Source organism: Schistocerca cancellata, chromosome 3 (assembly GCF_023864275.1).
Source record: "Schistocerca cancellata isolate TAMUIC-IGC-003103 chromosome 3, iqSchCanc2.1, whole genome shotgun sequence".
NCBI lineage: Eukaryota > Metazoa > Arthropoda > Insecta > Orthoptera > Acrididae > Schistocerca > Schistocerca cancellata.
In genome coordinates, this window is record NC_064628.1 from 60,431,501 (window position 1) to 60,447,963 (window position 16,463).

Below are 16,463 nucleotides of genomic sequence, written 5' to 3' on the forward strand. Positions count from 1 at the left end.
ACTGGGGTAAATTTAGTGACTTTTCTCTACCAAATAATAATATTCTGTATTTTTTCAAACAACCAGTTCAAATCTCTTCATCAATTCCACTTAGTACAGTGGCCCTTTTGGCCAGTATCTGTGACTTTTTGGCCTCCTGTCCTTTAATTTCTTCATGTTGTTTCTGCTTTAAAGCCTCACCACACTGATCTCGAGCACTGCGATAGTTCAGAATTATTCTCTTGTTAACAACAATCTTGAAGACATCGCTAGCTGATTTCAGGTCATCATACACTTGACATATGGCTATCAATGACTTGGCTTCTTGGCTGACTCTCATACACTCTTTATTAATGGAAAAACCTTGCTCTACAAAGACTTGAACATGGCTCAGAAAGAGAATCTTTTGAAGAAAGCTTTAAGGATGCTGACAGGTGGTATCACCATCAATTAAGTCCCTCCACATGTGATCAGTTCCCATCTCAGCCCTCTTGCAGTTTGCACAGAGATCTAAAAATACCTCCTTACCAAGAAGTTGCACAAATTCTTTCTCAATTTCATCTCAGTCCTTAGCACTTATTCAATTCTGTGAAGAGAATTTCTGCAAGGCATTCAAGATCCAAGTCTTGCTGGTTCTTGGGCCACTATTTATCACAAAAGCTTATGTATCTACAATTACTGTACTTCAAAGATGACTTTAGGATGATTAGAAAGTTGCTGCACCCAGTCCTGAAAGTTAAAATATCTTTGGCAGGCACTTTTACTTTTCTGAGCTCAAAGACTGCACAGTATGACCCAAGTTCATGTCTATTGCAGAGATAAGATTAGCTTTATTATCAAGTTTCATATAACACACTGATTTTGCAGCAGATAATACTTCAACCTTAATAACTAAGGACTTCATATCAGCAAATAGAAATGACAAAGCACTGTACTTGAAAGGTGCCATGGGGGCCACACATTGGAATTCCCTCAAAACGGGCATGACCTGCCCCAAAATGAAGCTAAAAGAAGATGTTTTAGCCAGCAGCAGAGGATCTTCAAGGTACTTCAACATCGCTCGCCGGCTCTATCTCTATTAATCTTGTGCTCCTTTACTTTGTCTGCATAAATATTCAGAAAGAGGATAATTTTTACACCCCAGTCAATGCATCCTCATTTTTCAGCCAGCGCATGGAGAAAAATATTTTACTGGAGGAAAATGTTTAGGAAAGGTCGAATTCTTGGGTTTATTAAATCTTTTATAGTCAGCTCTTCTTGCACTTACATTATACATCAATCTCAGAAAAGGTACAACATCCTAGTTAGTCTTTAAGGCTGCAGTCTTGAAACTGGGATGAATTGTATGAAGACCACAAGATCTCATATCAATAAAAGTTGATTCACTGTCCCAAAAGTTGATGCACTGTCCCAAAAGTTGATGCACTGTCCCAAAAGTTGATGCACTGTCCCAAAAGTTGATGCACTGTCCCAAAAGTTGATGCACTGTCCCAAAAGTTGATGCACTGTCCCAAAAGTTGATGCACTGTCCCAAAAGTTGATGCACTGTCCCCATGAATACTCTTCAGATCAAGACACACATTCTTCAAGAATGCTCAATTGACATTAGGACCATCCACTGATACCTGAAGCATGTTGGTAAGATTCAAATCAGGAATTTCTATCTTAGAACCATCCAATATATCAGCAGCAGTGATATGACCTAACATACAGATGAAAAACAGTGCATTTCAGCTTGTTTGTTAACTTTGTGCCAATGTATGAGAGCAATAACCATTTGCTGCATATGCCTTGTTAAGGCTCTCATTAAATAAGATTACAAAGGAATGTCTCCTTCAAGATCTTCAAAAATATTTTTCCTAAAGTGCAGAGCTAAACCATGAACAATACTGTATGATATCTTGGGCTACCCAAGCTGCATCTTACTAGCTACATTATTGTTAGGGAACATGACCAGAAACAAAGCAGTCCACCTTCCTGTAGTAGAAAAGAACACATGATTTTTGAGGGCCTGCTAAGTCCATAATACTTCTGCCCTTGTGACATCATCCTGAATCAGACACTGTGAAGTACAACTGTTAGCCAATGCAGTGTTAGCGGCAGTGGTGGAGGTGACAATACAACTGTTAAATTGATGTAGCGTTAGTGGCAGCGGTGGAGGTAAAGCCAGGCTGCAATAGCTGGGAGGTCGACAAGCTGACTTCAACTGCAAGCTTCCTGATTCACAAGTCACCACATTCTTACCATGTATAAAGCGAGCATTTTCATTATCCCCAATTATATTGCCAGGTGACAGGGTGTTTGATCCAGAAGTAACAGCACCCTTAAAATAATCCAATATCGAAATAAGACAATGACATGATCCTTGCGACAGTACATACCTGCCAACCTCTACAACTAAACATCGGGAGATGCAGTTTAAAAACATCAGGAGGTACAAATGATCAAAAACTGCTGGTCATTTTCAGTACAGTCTCAAGACAAATGATGTGAGTCTTTTCCTGTGACGTCAAAAAGTTCTGTAATGGATATAAAAATACTGGAACTAACCAAAGTATCAATTCCACACCTGTTGTCTGTAGCGTAGTTCAATTGCAGAATTAGGCTGGGATGTTTTTTTACCACTTCTCCTGTGATTGTGACAGTTTTGTTCTTGCAGAGCTGTATTTTTTCATTATATTGCTATCTGACAACACTTTTTTGAAAATGTTCACTTGAATTGTCACTGCAATTAATTGGCAAATTGTAAATGATGTAAGTAATTCTGACATCAAATTCCATTTTTTTCCTCTACAAACTTAACATTTTCTTGGTGGTTTGAAACATCACTTTTCCCACCATGTGATATACAAATGTCACATCAGCAAAGACAAGATATCTGTATTGTGCAAAATGCGGAAATTTACTGTAAATAAAGAAAAGTGTGATAAAGTGTAATAAATCACACGAATCTCAAGGCTGTAAATTCAATTAAGTACCTAGTAATTACAATTACGAACAACTTTAATTGGAAAGACCATATACGTAATGTATGGGGAATGTGAAGCAAAGACTGCGCTTTGGTGGCAGACACTTAGAAGATGCAGCAAATCCATTAAAGTGACTGCCTACACTACACTTGTCTGCCCTCTACTAGAGTACTGCTGCACGGTATGGGATCGTTATCAGACAGGATTGACAGAGGAAAGTCCAAAGACGGGAAGTTTGTTTTGAACTATTGTGATACAGGAGAGAGTGTCACAGAAATGATACATGAATTGGGGTGGTAATCATTAAAACAAAGGCGTTTTTTGTTGTGACGAGAGCTGTTTAAAAAATTTCAATCACCAACTTTCTCCTCTGAATGTGGAAATATTTTGTTGACTCCCATCTATATATGGAGAAAGAGTCATCATAATAAAATAAAACAGAGTGTGAACAGAAAGATTTAGGTGTTCATTTCTTCTGCATACTATTTGAGACAGTCGGTAAAGAAATAATTTGAAAATGGTATGACGAACCCTCTACCACACACTTACATATGAATTGCAGGCCAGTCACATAGACAAAGATTATAAAATGCAATCAATAGATCTTTCCTTGACGTAATAGTGCATGGAAATTGTTGCAAAATTGCTCCAAGAAAACAGAATGAAAATGTTTGATGTCAGCTGATTTCAAAAATGTTGAAATGATTGCTTTGGTTGCAACACTGTAATTATCATTGTTATTCCTAAACGTTTGGACACACTAATGTCTGTTGATTCATCAATTACAGTGTTATACATGCTGTCACCAATATCTTGCAAGTTTTTCACAAAATCATATTTATAACTGCACTATACTTTGTCCTACGTATTTGAAGTTTTCTGGCAACATCATTGTCTGAATTTAGTCATGTACAACTCACTCATGTGACCACATGATATGATTGCACAATGGCAAACAATGCAAGGGAAGCCTCAGCTTGATTCATTTCTAAAGATTCTTTCATGGTTTTGAAAGGTATCATTGTCTAGGGTGTGGCAGCTGTCTTGTGTTATCTGCCACTATGGCTTATATGTGAGCATAAGGTGCTATCATTGTACTAAAACAAAATTGCAAGATGCTCTTGTGTCATCACCAAATTTCCTTCTAACCAGTTTGCAAGTTTACTATCGCCTATGTATTCAACACATCATACTATGCCTTTACTTTCCCTATGTTTAGCACTAAAACGATATCCAGTGATGTATAAAACACCACATTAACACTGGCACTGTAGGTATGCACAATGCATTCAGCTGCAGATTTATTACTACTGGAACACACAACAATACAGGTACAAAGACAGAATACAGTGTATTATAAATGTTTTAATGATATAAATTCAAGAGATAGTAAATGTTAATAAATTAAATAATGCTATTTTCTGTATGTTGAATGGACCAAGTGATTTTTAAAAGCAATTTTACTGTAAAATCACCCCAATATGTTTGAAATCTACCATGATTCCCACTAACCATTACACAGTCACTCAAAACCACCAGATTTATTGGGAAAACCACTTACTTGGCAGTACTGACACAGTGACAATACACAAACCCCAAGTCCAGACAGAGCACGAATCTGTGCAATATGAGTATACATTTAACAATATGCGCCAGGAAAGAGGAGGAAGTACAATCTATAACACATCGCACATGACTTCCTGATTTCTACAAACTCTGAGAAGTACATCGATTAAAGAGACTAATAAGCAAAGGACTTTCCACAACTGGCCAAAAACTGAAAGATTGGTTTTCAAAACAACCATTTTGAGCTTGACGACCATTAGCTAAAAATCAGGAGAAATAATGGAATAATTGGGAGGTGGGAGCAAAACCTGAAAATTGGGATTCTCCAACCTCAAACAGGAGAGTTCACAGTTATGTACTATCAGGGGAAGAACAGTAGTTGTCAGTAGATGGGTATGTCTGGTTTCAGAACGCAAGCACGATGAAGAAGAGATTAATGAAATTACCTCATCTAAAAAGGAAGCAAGAAGAACATAAACATCGGGAAAGTTCACTGAAAAATCACAGGCAAGTTTCCATAATGATGTCAAAACTTGACATTAGAAAAGGATAGGTTACCTTAAGCTGCACAAGGGTATGTTGAAAATGCCAAAGTATGTTGGTTTCTTTTGTGTGCCCCTCTGTTGGCTAGGTTTTCCAGCTTGCCCGATGTTCCTGTTCTCCATGCTATGTTTTAAAGCATTATTGGAGCACCCTTTTAAAGGCCTATTACATTATCAAAATAGCAGGGTCAAAAACAATGCAGTCATTGAAAATAAAATCACATTAAGATCAGTGAGATGCTGGGCAGCCTTTAAGAGTCTATGCATCACTTAACAGTCATAGAACATAACTTACCAAGTAATGACGAAAAATACAAATGTCCACTGTCTTCTTGACTGCCACGACTGCCTTGAAGTGCTTAGCTCCTTCCACATGGCCGATTAAGTCATCTTCCCAAGTTGCTGAGAGCAAAAGACTTGCAGCATACTGTGCAGTACGCTTGGAATTCTGATGTGTTATGGGCCTTAATGGCCTCAAACCTCCGTCATTCAGCCATTCAGCATTGAATTTCACCTTGCTTGGTTTCACCATTATATACAACCAGATCACTGCAAGAGTTGAAACATGGCTGAAGACGGAAAGTTGTTTGTTGGCAACATTTCTGCAACAATCAAAAGTTGTTGCATCTTCAAAGGCGAGATGCCACACAAAAAAAGGATTTACCTGATGGGTCATGGATATTCCCAGTTGATTCTTTGATGGCTGCAGCCCCTGTCTGCATGTTTGTCGAGGCCCAACCTTGAGACTGTACCAACCGAATGCGATAATAAAATATTCACAGCATCCCTCATGCCTCATAAATGGTCCACGTTACTTAAATGAGATTTTGGCAAATGATAATTAGTGTGGCTTTGCAATGAGATAAGTTAAGAAATCACACATTTGTTTTTCTACTGAAAATGTGATGTTTCATAAACTTTTGACCTGACTTGACTGCACTTCCTCATTTAATAAACCACTGTTTCAAGATTCTGTCACAAATGCAAGGGTGTCAGGATGTTAGCGAGATGAAATTGTGCAAACTCCACTTTGTTTTGCCAAAGAAAGTAAATTTTAACAATAAAACAAGAGATACGTAGCTGTTACTTGAAACTTGATACTTCTGAGTGATTGGTTTTCAAGAGACAGCAAGTTTTACTTGGTACAAATGCAATGTTAACTAACATTACAGATGACTCCTATAAAATGTAGGTTCTACTATGTTTATTATTGTTGGTTATTACCCAGTGTGTCTATTACTTTACACCTATTGTGTGATTTTTCTTTTGAGAAATACAGTATATGAGTACATAGCATACAAACTGGCAGTGACTCCCACAACTCTCTTCTCCTTATAGCCCTTACCTTCTAATAAATAAAGTACTTTCGAAGTGCCAAAATGTATTAGAATAAATAAAATGTCTATAAACTGCTGCACTGTACAGTATAACTATGGTGCGAGTCGCAATTTCTGAAATCCATTGCCTGTGGTCTCTGTCCTGCTGAGGAGCACCGCAGTCCTGGGTCCATGGATAAACCATGAAAATCTACTGCATTACGCCACACATAAACAGATCCGGCCTGCAGGCAGTGAGACTAGATCCAACAAACAGGGCCTGCACATTTGTGGGAAATGACAGACTTCACATCGCAGGCCCAATCCATTAGAGATACCCGCAGAAATGGCCTGCGGTTTTGGCCTGTCGCAGAAATCTGCTCTGCTATTCACGAGTCACAGACAGCATGTTGATGAAATGAGACTGCGGTGATCAATCTATGCAACAGATAACTTGTGCGAATACTCTGAGAATCAACAATAATGAGGATAGGTAGCAACTCCCTGTAAAGACGACCACTGAGCCACAGGCAGACACAAAGGAAAGATTATCACACTTTCACAACTAAATTTTAAGCCATAGCCTTTGTCAATGAGACTGAAATGAGAATTAGTGTGACTTTGCAATGAGATAAGTTAAGAAATTACACATTTGTTTTTCTACTGAAAATGTAATGTTTCATAAACTTTTGACCTGACTTGACTGCACTTCCTCCACTAAAACACTGTTTCATGATTCTGTCACAACTGCAAGTGTATCACGATGTTAGCGAGATGACATTGTGCAAACTCCACTTTGTTTTGGCAAAGAAAGTAAATTTTAACAAGAAAACAAGAGATATGTAGCTGTTACTTGAAATTTGACACTTCCAAGTATGCTGAAATACCATGGAGAAGAAATAAAAAGTTTGAGGTTCGCCGATGACATTGTAATTCTGTCAGAGACAGAAAATGACTTGGAAGAGCAGTTGAACTGAATGGACAGTGTCTTGAAAGGAGGATGTAAGACGAACAACAACAAAAGCAAAACAAGGATAATGGAATGTAGTTGAATTAAGTCGGGTGATGCTGAGGGAATTAGATTAGGAAATGAGACACTTAAAGTAGTAGAGGAAATTTGCTATTTTGGGAGCATAATAACTGATGATGGTCGAAGTAGAGAGGATATAAAATGCAGAGTGGCAATGGCAAGGAAAGCATGTCTGAGGAAGAGAAACTTGTTAACATCGAGTATAGATTTAAGTGTCAGGAAGTCGTTTTTGAAAATATTTCCATAGAGTTTAGCCTTGTAAGGAAGTGAAACATGGACGATAAATTGTTTAGATTAGAAGAGAATAGAAGTTTTCGAAATGTGGTGCAACAGAAGAATGCTGAAGATTAGATGGGTAGATCACATGACTAATGAGGAGGAGGTACTGAATAGAATTGGTGAGAAGAGGAATTTGTGGCAGAATTTGACTAGAAGAAGGGATTGGTTGGTAGGACATGTTCTGAGGCATCAAGGGATCACCAATTCAGTATTGGAGGTCAGTGTGGAGGGTAAAAATCATAGAGGGAGACCAAGAGATGAATACACTAAGCAGATTCAGAAGGATGTAGGTTGCAGCAGGTACTGGGAGATGAAGAAGCTTGCACATGATACAGTAGCATGGAGAGCTGCATCAAAACAGTCCCTGGACTGAGGACCACAACAAGAACAACAACAAGGTGAACGCATACTTAAAGACACCGTAATCCCTCACACATTTCATTCAAGTCAAATACAATACAATAATAAGTAAAGAGATTCAATACTATAATACTGAAATGTCAATTAGAACTACATTTCACAGAAGAGTCCCTGCGAAGGATCTCTTCCGTGGAATAAGAGTTACCCAACAGAGAATTCTCTCCATCAGTCTTAATTTCATCAAATAACACACAACACATTCACTACACTCTGAAAGATTGCTGAATAGATATACACCTGTATCTCTGACCCCTTTCTGGCATTGTATTGTACCCCTAAAACTTAGGAAGAATTGTTTTTGTTATCATACATCATAAAATTGACAACTTCATACTCAGTATGAGAATGAATATAATGAAAATTGTATCAGGAGTTATAGTTTGGAAGAAACTCAATCTGTGATGCTTGTTACTATGTGCGATAACTAAAATTTTAGGTTTCTTTCAAAACATTTCAACATAAGATGTATTTCTTTGAAATTCTTGTTACTATGTGCGATAACTAAAATTTTAGGTTTCTTTCAAAACATTTTGACATGAAGATGTATTTCTTTGAAATGTAATCATGCAAGTAGAAAGAATGTGTACTGGATATGCATTTATTTTATGAAATGCACAATACAGAGGGGTACATTACAGTGATATCATTCATTGGAGTGTAGAAGGGTACAATACACATTGTTTGAGAAGAGGTGGAAAGAGGATAGAAATAATAAATGTTGATTTACAGTAGTAATATATTTCAGTAAGTCAAACCATCAACAGCAAATGGAGAATGTAGTTGTCATATCATTTAATGATGGTCAATCGCTGTCAGTGTCATACATTTCAAAGCTATGTTTAATTATACAACAATATCAGCAATTTTTTTAAATCTCAGATAGAAATTAATAATAACAGTACTAAGTACTGGTAATAATATACTGGAAGGCTAGCTGAAAAGTGTGATATTTTTCTGGGTTTATAGTGTTTTACTTTATCTATCCTTCTTTTTGGCTTTCATGTAAACCAGATTGCTATAAGTTAGCTTTTTCACTTCAATTTCTGCAACCTGTGAACCAAAAGTCTGCAATGGGCAATATCATTAGATAGAAACACTGGTGCAGTGAAATAAAACATTATACTTCCACATTTAATATCAGAAGAAAGGAAAGGCTATATTTCAACCACTATCTGATATTTTACTAACTTACTGACCAAAAATAAAAAAGTTACAATACTCAAAATCAAGTTTCATAAGTGGCAAGGATGGATGTCAGCATGTCTATTTCCTTGGTGCCTAACCAAGTTATGTTTGTATTTAGTTTTGTAATGACAGTGGCTACAGTGGAGGTGAGCCTCTTTGCCACACTCCACACGCTGATGCCTTGTCAGAGTGTCGCGGTGACGGTACACACGGCCACAGGCATCACATCTGAATAGAACTGCTGTAGATCCTAGAATATTTGCAGCGATGTTTATATCCACAGGTGGAATCTGGTGAAGTGAAAATATCCCTGAAAGACAGAACGCAGTCTATGCCAATTAAAAATACTTACAAAACATTCAACAAAAATATTTTACGGTAAAGAAGGAATTCTTTTCAAAAGCTGCCTACCTTGAAAAACTCAACACAATCTCATAGCAATGTCTACTTACTTTTAATAAAATATCTGATGTTATGAAACAACAGAAAGACATCATCAAAAAAGTGTGACACAAAACTCACTATTATTAAATTACTCCATTGAGCATTGTTCAAGAAGTTTTAAAAATTAATATTATCATTCCGTTAAAGATTATAGTAAGTTGTAATAATTACGGCACATGTCATCATCTTTCTTGCTCCATTTTCGGGCATGCAGCCACAAAAAGTCTGCTTCTTTTTCTAATATTTCGGCTGAATACCGTCCAGCCGTCTTCAGAGTGAGCTGAGGTGACTAACGCTCCGGGCTGCACACGCAGTGGTTCGGTCCTCGAGATTAAAAAGGTAGAGCAAGTGCTGGAGCGTTAGTCACCTCGGCTCACTATGAAGATGGCTGGACGGTATTCAACCGAAATATTAAAAGAAGAAATTGAATTTATGCGGCTGCACACCCGAAATTTTATGGAACAGTCTTTACGCCACGAAAACATGAAGATGCACATCATCTCTCTTATCTGACACAGCAGTATGGATTATATAATGTAATGAGCAGGCACTTTCACACTAAACTACAAGTGACAATTTAAAATCAGTTTCATCATGGCACACACAAATTTTGAGAGCAAAATAAATAAAGCGTTTATTTTTCTTACACTACCATGTAGTTACCAAAGGCCTTTTTTTCGTATGTTCTCTGCATTTTAAAGGTAAATCTATGCTGTTGGTTTAAGCTTTATATGATTATAGCACCTTATTTATTTAAATTCTTTTCACCAACTTTTTACCACCATTGTAATTGTCTTCTTGTGGAGCATTCCCTACTTAACTATTATTCTTGTACTGGTTTAGAGTCTGTTTCCCCTACTTATAAAACAAGAGTGTCTCATTCCTTGTAGTAATTATATCTGTTATTCATTGTTACCTCCTGTATGTGAATGGTGTGATGTCTTACATTCTCCCAGAAGGGCAGCAATTGGCATCTTTTGATGTAAACACATGTCCTCATACTTTTCTGCTAGCTGTCTGTGTAAAAGCACCAAAGTTGTGCAAATATATGATAGTACCATAAGTATTTACAATTTACCTTATCATCATGATTTGGAAATGATTTCAGAATACCAAATTAATTTACTCTTCCTGTTTTTGTCCTACAGCATTACTGTGGAGTTAAACATTTGTAACTTACATCCTTTGCCTTGCAGATTTTTTCACTGTAACTACTGTTACTAATTTACATCCCTAGACTGCAGCTGGGGAAAAATGTATTCTACGTATTTTAATTTACACAACTGTTGTTCGTTCCATTATGAACAGGGGAAATATACATTTGTTTTGTTAAGACTTCAACACTGCAATCCATATTTAGTTCAGTTCAAATCTGAAGTAGTGCGATTTGAATGCAAGACCTGTAGACTAACAGTCGTACCACAACATAAGGCTGAAGACAAAGACGGATAAAATTGAATAGTTCTGCATACTTGAAAAGATGGAGCTGTTGCTCTAGTGCATTGCATTCACAGATACTTCCACATCATGACTAAATACAGTATCACCAAGTAAGAAGTTTTTTTTTTTCATCTCCTTAAATATGTGTACCCATATTTCCATTACTGCACCTGTCATGTCATTTAAGCAGTACTGAATGAAAAGAATATTAAAAGTAAAATACAAGATAAAATGCTGTAATTATGAATCAAGTGTAATGTACTGTATATACAAGTCCTCACCAGTTCTAAAATAAATTATCATCATAACCTCTGCTACTCACTGGTCATACAACAGACTTTGCCAAGTCGGAGTGCCATCTGTAATACAGGTTTGGGATTTCGATTTTCTGGACAGTGCAATGGTTTTGAGAACTTGGGCAAACTGGAGTCACTACATCCCACATGGGTTATCAGTTGTTTAGTTTTATTATACACATTTTTAGCATTGACAAAAATTACGTGGCACACGAAACTTATTTCATACCAAACTAAGTCAGTCTGTGTTAACAATGAATGTTATATCAATTCCAACCATACACAGTAATACAGGATGTAAAAGAAAATGGAAAAAGTGTTATGCACATGAGGCAAAAATAACTGGATTCAACAATATCTGAAAATGTAACTGAAGTAACCTGAAATATGCTAGATGTTTGAATTATGAACTTTAGCAGTTCTCTGCTGGGTTGTTTGACAATATTACTTCTGGATGCCATGAAATCTAGGTTTTTTTATGCATAGCGTCCATCCACAAATGAAGAGTTACTCCCCTTAATACCACAGCTTACAGGACACTGAGAACAACATGATCCGATTGCCTCAGCACCTCATCTGACTTTTACAGATTTTATGCAGCACTCCAACACTTTAATTGAAATTTGTTTCTAATTTTGTCCTGAGTTATCTGCCGCACCCTCTCAACCAGTAATATGTAGCTCTGTAACTGATGATTATATCAGGAGGATACATTCTCGAGAAAAGATTCAGATGCTTCTATACGATACTTTTAATTTTAGAAGTACACACCACCACATGTGCTTCATCCTATAATGCAACCATACAAGTACCAACAATTTACATTGGATATGGACTTTAGCCTAAGAGAAGAACAATACAGCAGGGGCAAGACTCAGAGAAACCATTCAAAACTGAGTAAAAGGGTATGGTGCAGTATGTGGGTTGGGGTACAAGACTGGTAGAGATAATAAATGATATTCTGCTCTAGTAACTGCCAGTGAGAGAGTTAATGGACTTTTGATGAGAAGGAAAGAATTTCCTTCTTATCCTGTATGGCAAATCCCACTTGACCCAGGTTCTGGGTGGCTTTTCCAAACTCTACCCTTTTTTCCTAAACCTCACCCATCCTTTCCCTAAACCCCTCTTCTTTCCCCTCCAACCCTTCTGCCAGAACAAGGAGCCACTGGCTCCAAAACTTAGTAAACTGTAACACCTTTTATTTGTGTGTCCTCCTTCCGTCTCTTGGTGGGTAGATTTTTTATTTATCTTGTACATATATTTTCAAAAATTGATTATTTTTGTTAATAGCATTATGTACTGATAATAAACAACTAGATGAATCGCTGAACAACATGGTGTTTAATGCCACTGACTGTATTTTGCTTGATGCATCCTTGTTTCCATCCCACTCGACAAGCAGCTAACTAACAGTTAGCTTCATGTACAACTTTTAACTTCAAATACTGCATTTTATGAAATAAAACTGAATGCTGAAAAGTGAGATGATCAAATAAAAACAATATTTCAATGAAAGAATACATTGCACTTCCAGTTTTAATACATATTCAAGTAAACAAAAGCAATCTTTTATACTTCTCTGACATTTTGTTATTTTTTTTTATTCAAATAGCTCCAAATAACGCTCACAACTGGTAATGGTGAAAGACACCATGCCTGGCTCTCTGATGCCTAACCAAATCATGTTTGTGTTTAGTTTTGTAATGGCACTGACTACAATGCAGGTGTGCCTCTTTGCCACATTCCACACGCTGGTGTCTTGTCAAAGTCTCACGGTGACGGTATGCTCGGCCACAGACGTTGCATTCGAACAGAACTGCTGTTGGTCCTAGAATATTTGCAGCAATATTTACACCCAGAGAGGGAATCTTGTGAAGCGAAAATATCCCTGAAAGACAGAATGCAATCTATGCTAATTAAAATTATTTATTAGCACTCAATAATAAAATATTCTGCTTTGAGAAACTCTACAGCAATGGCCACTTACATTTAACAAAGTTAGTCATGACAGGGAGAGCTTTCATTTTCATGACAGGAAGAGATTTCATTTTCTCACAAGTAAAAACTTAAGACCAATTATTCATCTCACAGACTCAGAAGTGATGAGATCATTATAAACAAAGCACTACATATTCTTGATCTACCACTTAGTTATGTTAGTGTCGTTTTGCAGAAGTTCTCTCAATTTTGAAGGCAAATCTGTGCTGTATGTTAAAGGCTTAGCTATGATTATAACATCTTGTTTAGTTCAAAACTCTTTCTCCCAATATTTTACCACAATTACAGCTGTTTTCTTGTGGGATATTCTCCACTTCACTGTTGCTCTCAACTAGTTTCAATTCTGCTTCATTAATTTATAAAACAACAGCAACCAGTTCTCTGTTATAGTGAAAGGTACTACTGATTTGGTAGTGCCCTTCCTGTACCAAATATAACATAAATATATAGCACCACAATATGTATTTACAGTTAACTATACTTTCTTCCATTCCAACGGACTTCAAAATCCAAAGTTCCACTTAGTCTTGTCCATTTTTTTTTTACTACAGCGTTACTGTGGAGTCCACCATTTTCGACTCAGTTCACCAGCCTTGCTGCTTTCTTTCTAGTATCCAGAATTACTAAGTCACATGTCTAGAACTGCACATGGGGCAAAATGTTGTTATATGAAAATTATTTTTACTTTGCACTTACCTAAACCATTATTTGATCCATTACAAAATGGACAAAAATATTTTATCTTGCCTTTGTTAACAGTTCTGCACCACAATTCATTCTTAGTCTAGTCAATCACTATACTACAACAAGGGGCTGAAAAACCTAGTTACAGAAAATGTAACAGCTCTTCAATCTAGTGTTTTGTCCTCACAAGAAACAATATGACTGCTGCTCTTCATGACATCTGCAGACACTCCCATATTCACAGAGCATTCCTTCAGGAAAGAAATGTTTCTTCAAGCATCCATACCTACAGTTATCAACCTACTTTCTTTTCAGTAACCAAACCTGCTAAAACAGAAGGTGAGAAAACCACAAAAACAGCTGCTAAATGCCTGCAGTTACTGGTATCAGAGAAGTATCCTTTTCAGTTCAACAATTTTATTAAAATTGATAGCACAGAGAAAGACTGTGATAACTCAAACACGATGAATAAAGACAAATTGATCGACAAATGTAGTGTAATACTCTTAACAATTAGGTGGTTAAAAATGAAACAAATAACTTTCATATACAAATGCATGATCTCACGACATTATGTCTGAATAAAATCATCTTGGCCTTCCACCCACATTTAGTGGTTATACATCCCCGAGCTTCGGGTGGAGAGCTTCTCAGCCATTGTCAGGCAGGAACTAACTGTCGTGTGAATACTGTCCTCATTTGTTCATAGCTATGGTACCGGTTGTAATGCCACATGCCTTCTATCATGATGGACTGCGTACTGCTGATGTTACAGGCAGCATCATGCTTATATATGGTCATGGATAAGAGCAGCAACTGACCAGCCATCAGGTACCACTTTCCAATAGCAGAGGAAGACTTGGCTGAAAGCTCATGGACATACAACCACTTGACACAGATAAAAACCCAACAAGACTTTATTCAAAAACCTTAATACTGGATAAAATTCGCCAGAAATAACAACCCAAATCTGATGTACTGACCCTCAATTGAACACCATTTAAAAACAGGAAAACAGTTGTGTAGTGCAGGGAATTATAAATAAGTAGCCATTTATTGGAGAATCAAAGAGTGAAAATGACTTGTCATATATGTTAAAAAAGCTACAAATAATTCAAAGTAAGACCACACAATGAAGCACTATCTTTTATACTGGTATAACATAAACATGTTTCAAATAAGTATTTATAAAGCCCCAGTGAAAGCCACATGCCTATGTTTCAGATACTATTGGGAAAACTTTAAAACACAAGCGTGTTACTTGTCAACCAAAAAAGACCAGTAATAATTTACCCTGACTACAATGATAATATTTGCAGAGACAAGTAAGTGACATGTACATTACTTAAAACTTACAGGGTTATGACAGCGGTAGACTTTCAACATAGACGTAGGTAGCACAGTGACACCTTAAGTGAACAGTTTTTAATGTTAAGGCATACGGATGGTGGGAGAGGAGAGGAGGGGGAGAGCAGAGTTGTTTAATGTAACTCTACATATGTTTGTCTCCATGAAAAAATCTATATTTGTCTCCATGAAAAAATCTATTTCCAAAGTGTAAGTGTAAAGTGTGAATGAATACAAAAAAAAAAAAAAAAAAGAAACAACAGATGTGTAAAGTGTGAATGAATACAACAAAAAAGAAACAAGAGATCATAAAAGAAACAGTAGATGACAAATGAAATTAAAATGCCACGAAGGGAGAACTGCAACAAATAGTCACAACACACAGGGATGAGCAACTGATGTTAACTTCGAAAGAAGTACTGCACATTTTGAGAACACCTGCAAAAAATTTAAAATCCTTGCACATTATATACAAAATTATTAATACCAAAATCAAAATGATTTAGAACAGGGGAGGCAATCAAAGATCAAGATTAGTGACATTATTAAAGAAAATGAGTAAATAATGCTTGATAGTACACATACATCAAATTTCACAATCACATGCTAAGAATGGTAGTTTACATGAAAAGCGCAGTACAATACATGTAAGAAATAGTACCATTAATACATAATATTTTCAAGGTTTCATGTGTTCTACCAAAATTAAGATATATAATAACCTTACAAAAAGCAAGAACTCTCGTGCAGTTGGTTAAATATTTCAAGAAAAGTACAAAAAACGCATTCTACTCACACAGCTATTGTAGTCAATCATAAAGGTAACATGTCATTTCCATGAAGTTTCTCCACAAGAAAAGTGTTATTATCCTATTTTTTAAGTCCTATGATAAGGAATGTGTAAATTCGTATATTAGTAATTAGGCTAGCTTCACTGCTAACTCACGTGTTCAAAGATTCCAAAATGG

At 36.6% G+C, this 16,463-nt stretch overlaps 1 protein-coding gene across 1 annotated transcript in view; it reads right to left on the reverse strand.

Moving 5' to 3' along the window:
• Positions 1–8,765: 8,765 nt before the first annotated feature.
• Positions 8,766–16,463, reverse strand: part of LOC126176081 (uncharacterized) — a 126,426-nt gene continuing 118,728 nt past the window's right edge. The window contains exons 3-4 of the mRNA XM_049923217.1: positions 13,096–13,224; positions 8,766–9,596 (exon numbers count right to left, since the gene is read on the reverse strand). Coding sequence (XP_049779174.1) covers positions 9,334–9,596; positions 13,096–13,224 — 392 coding nt within the window. The 3' untranslated portion in view covers positions 8,766–9,333. The remainder of the gene's footprint in view (positions 9,597–13,095; positions 13,225–16,463) is intronic.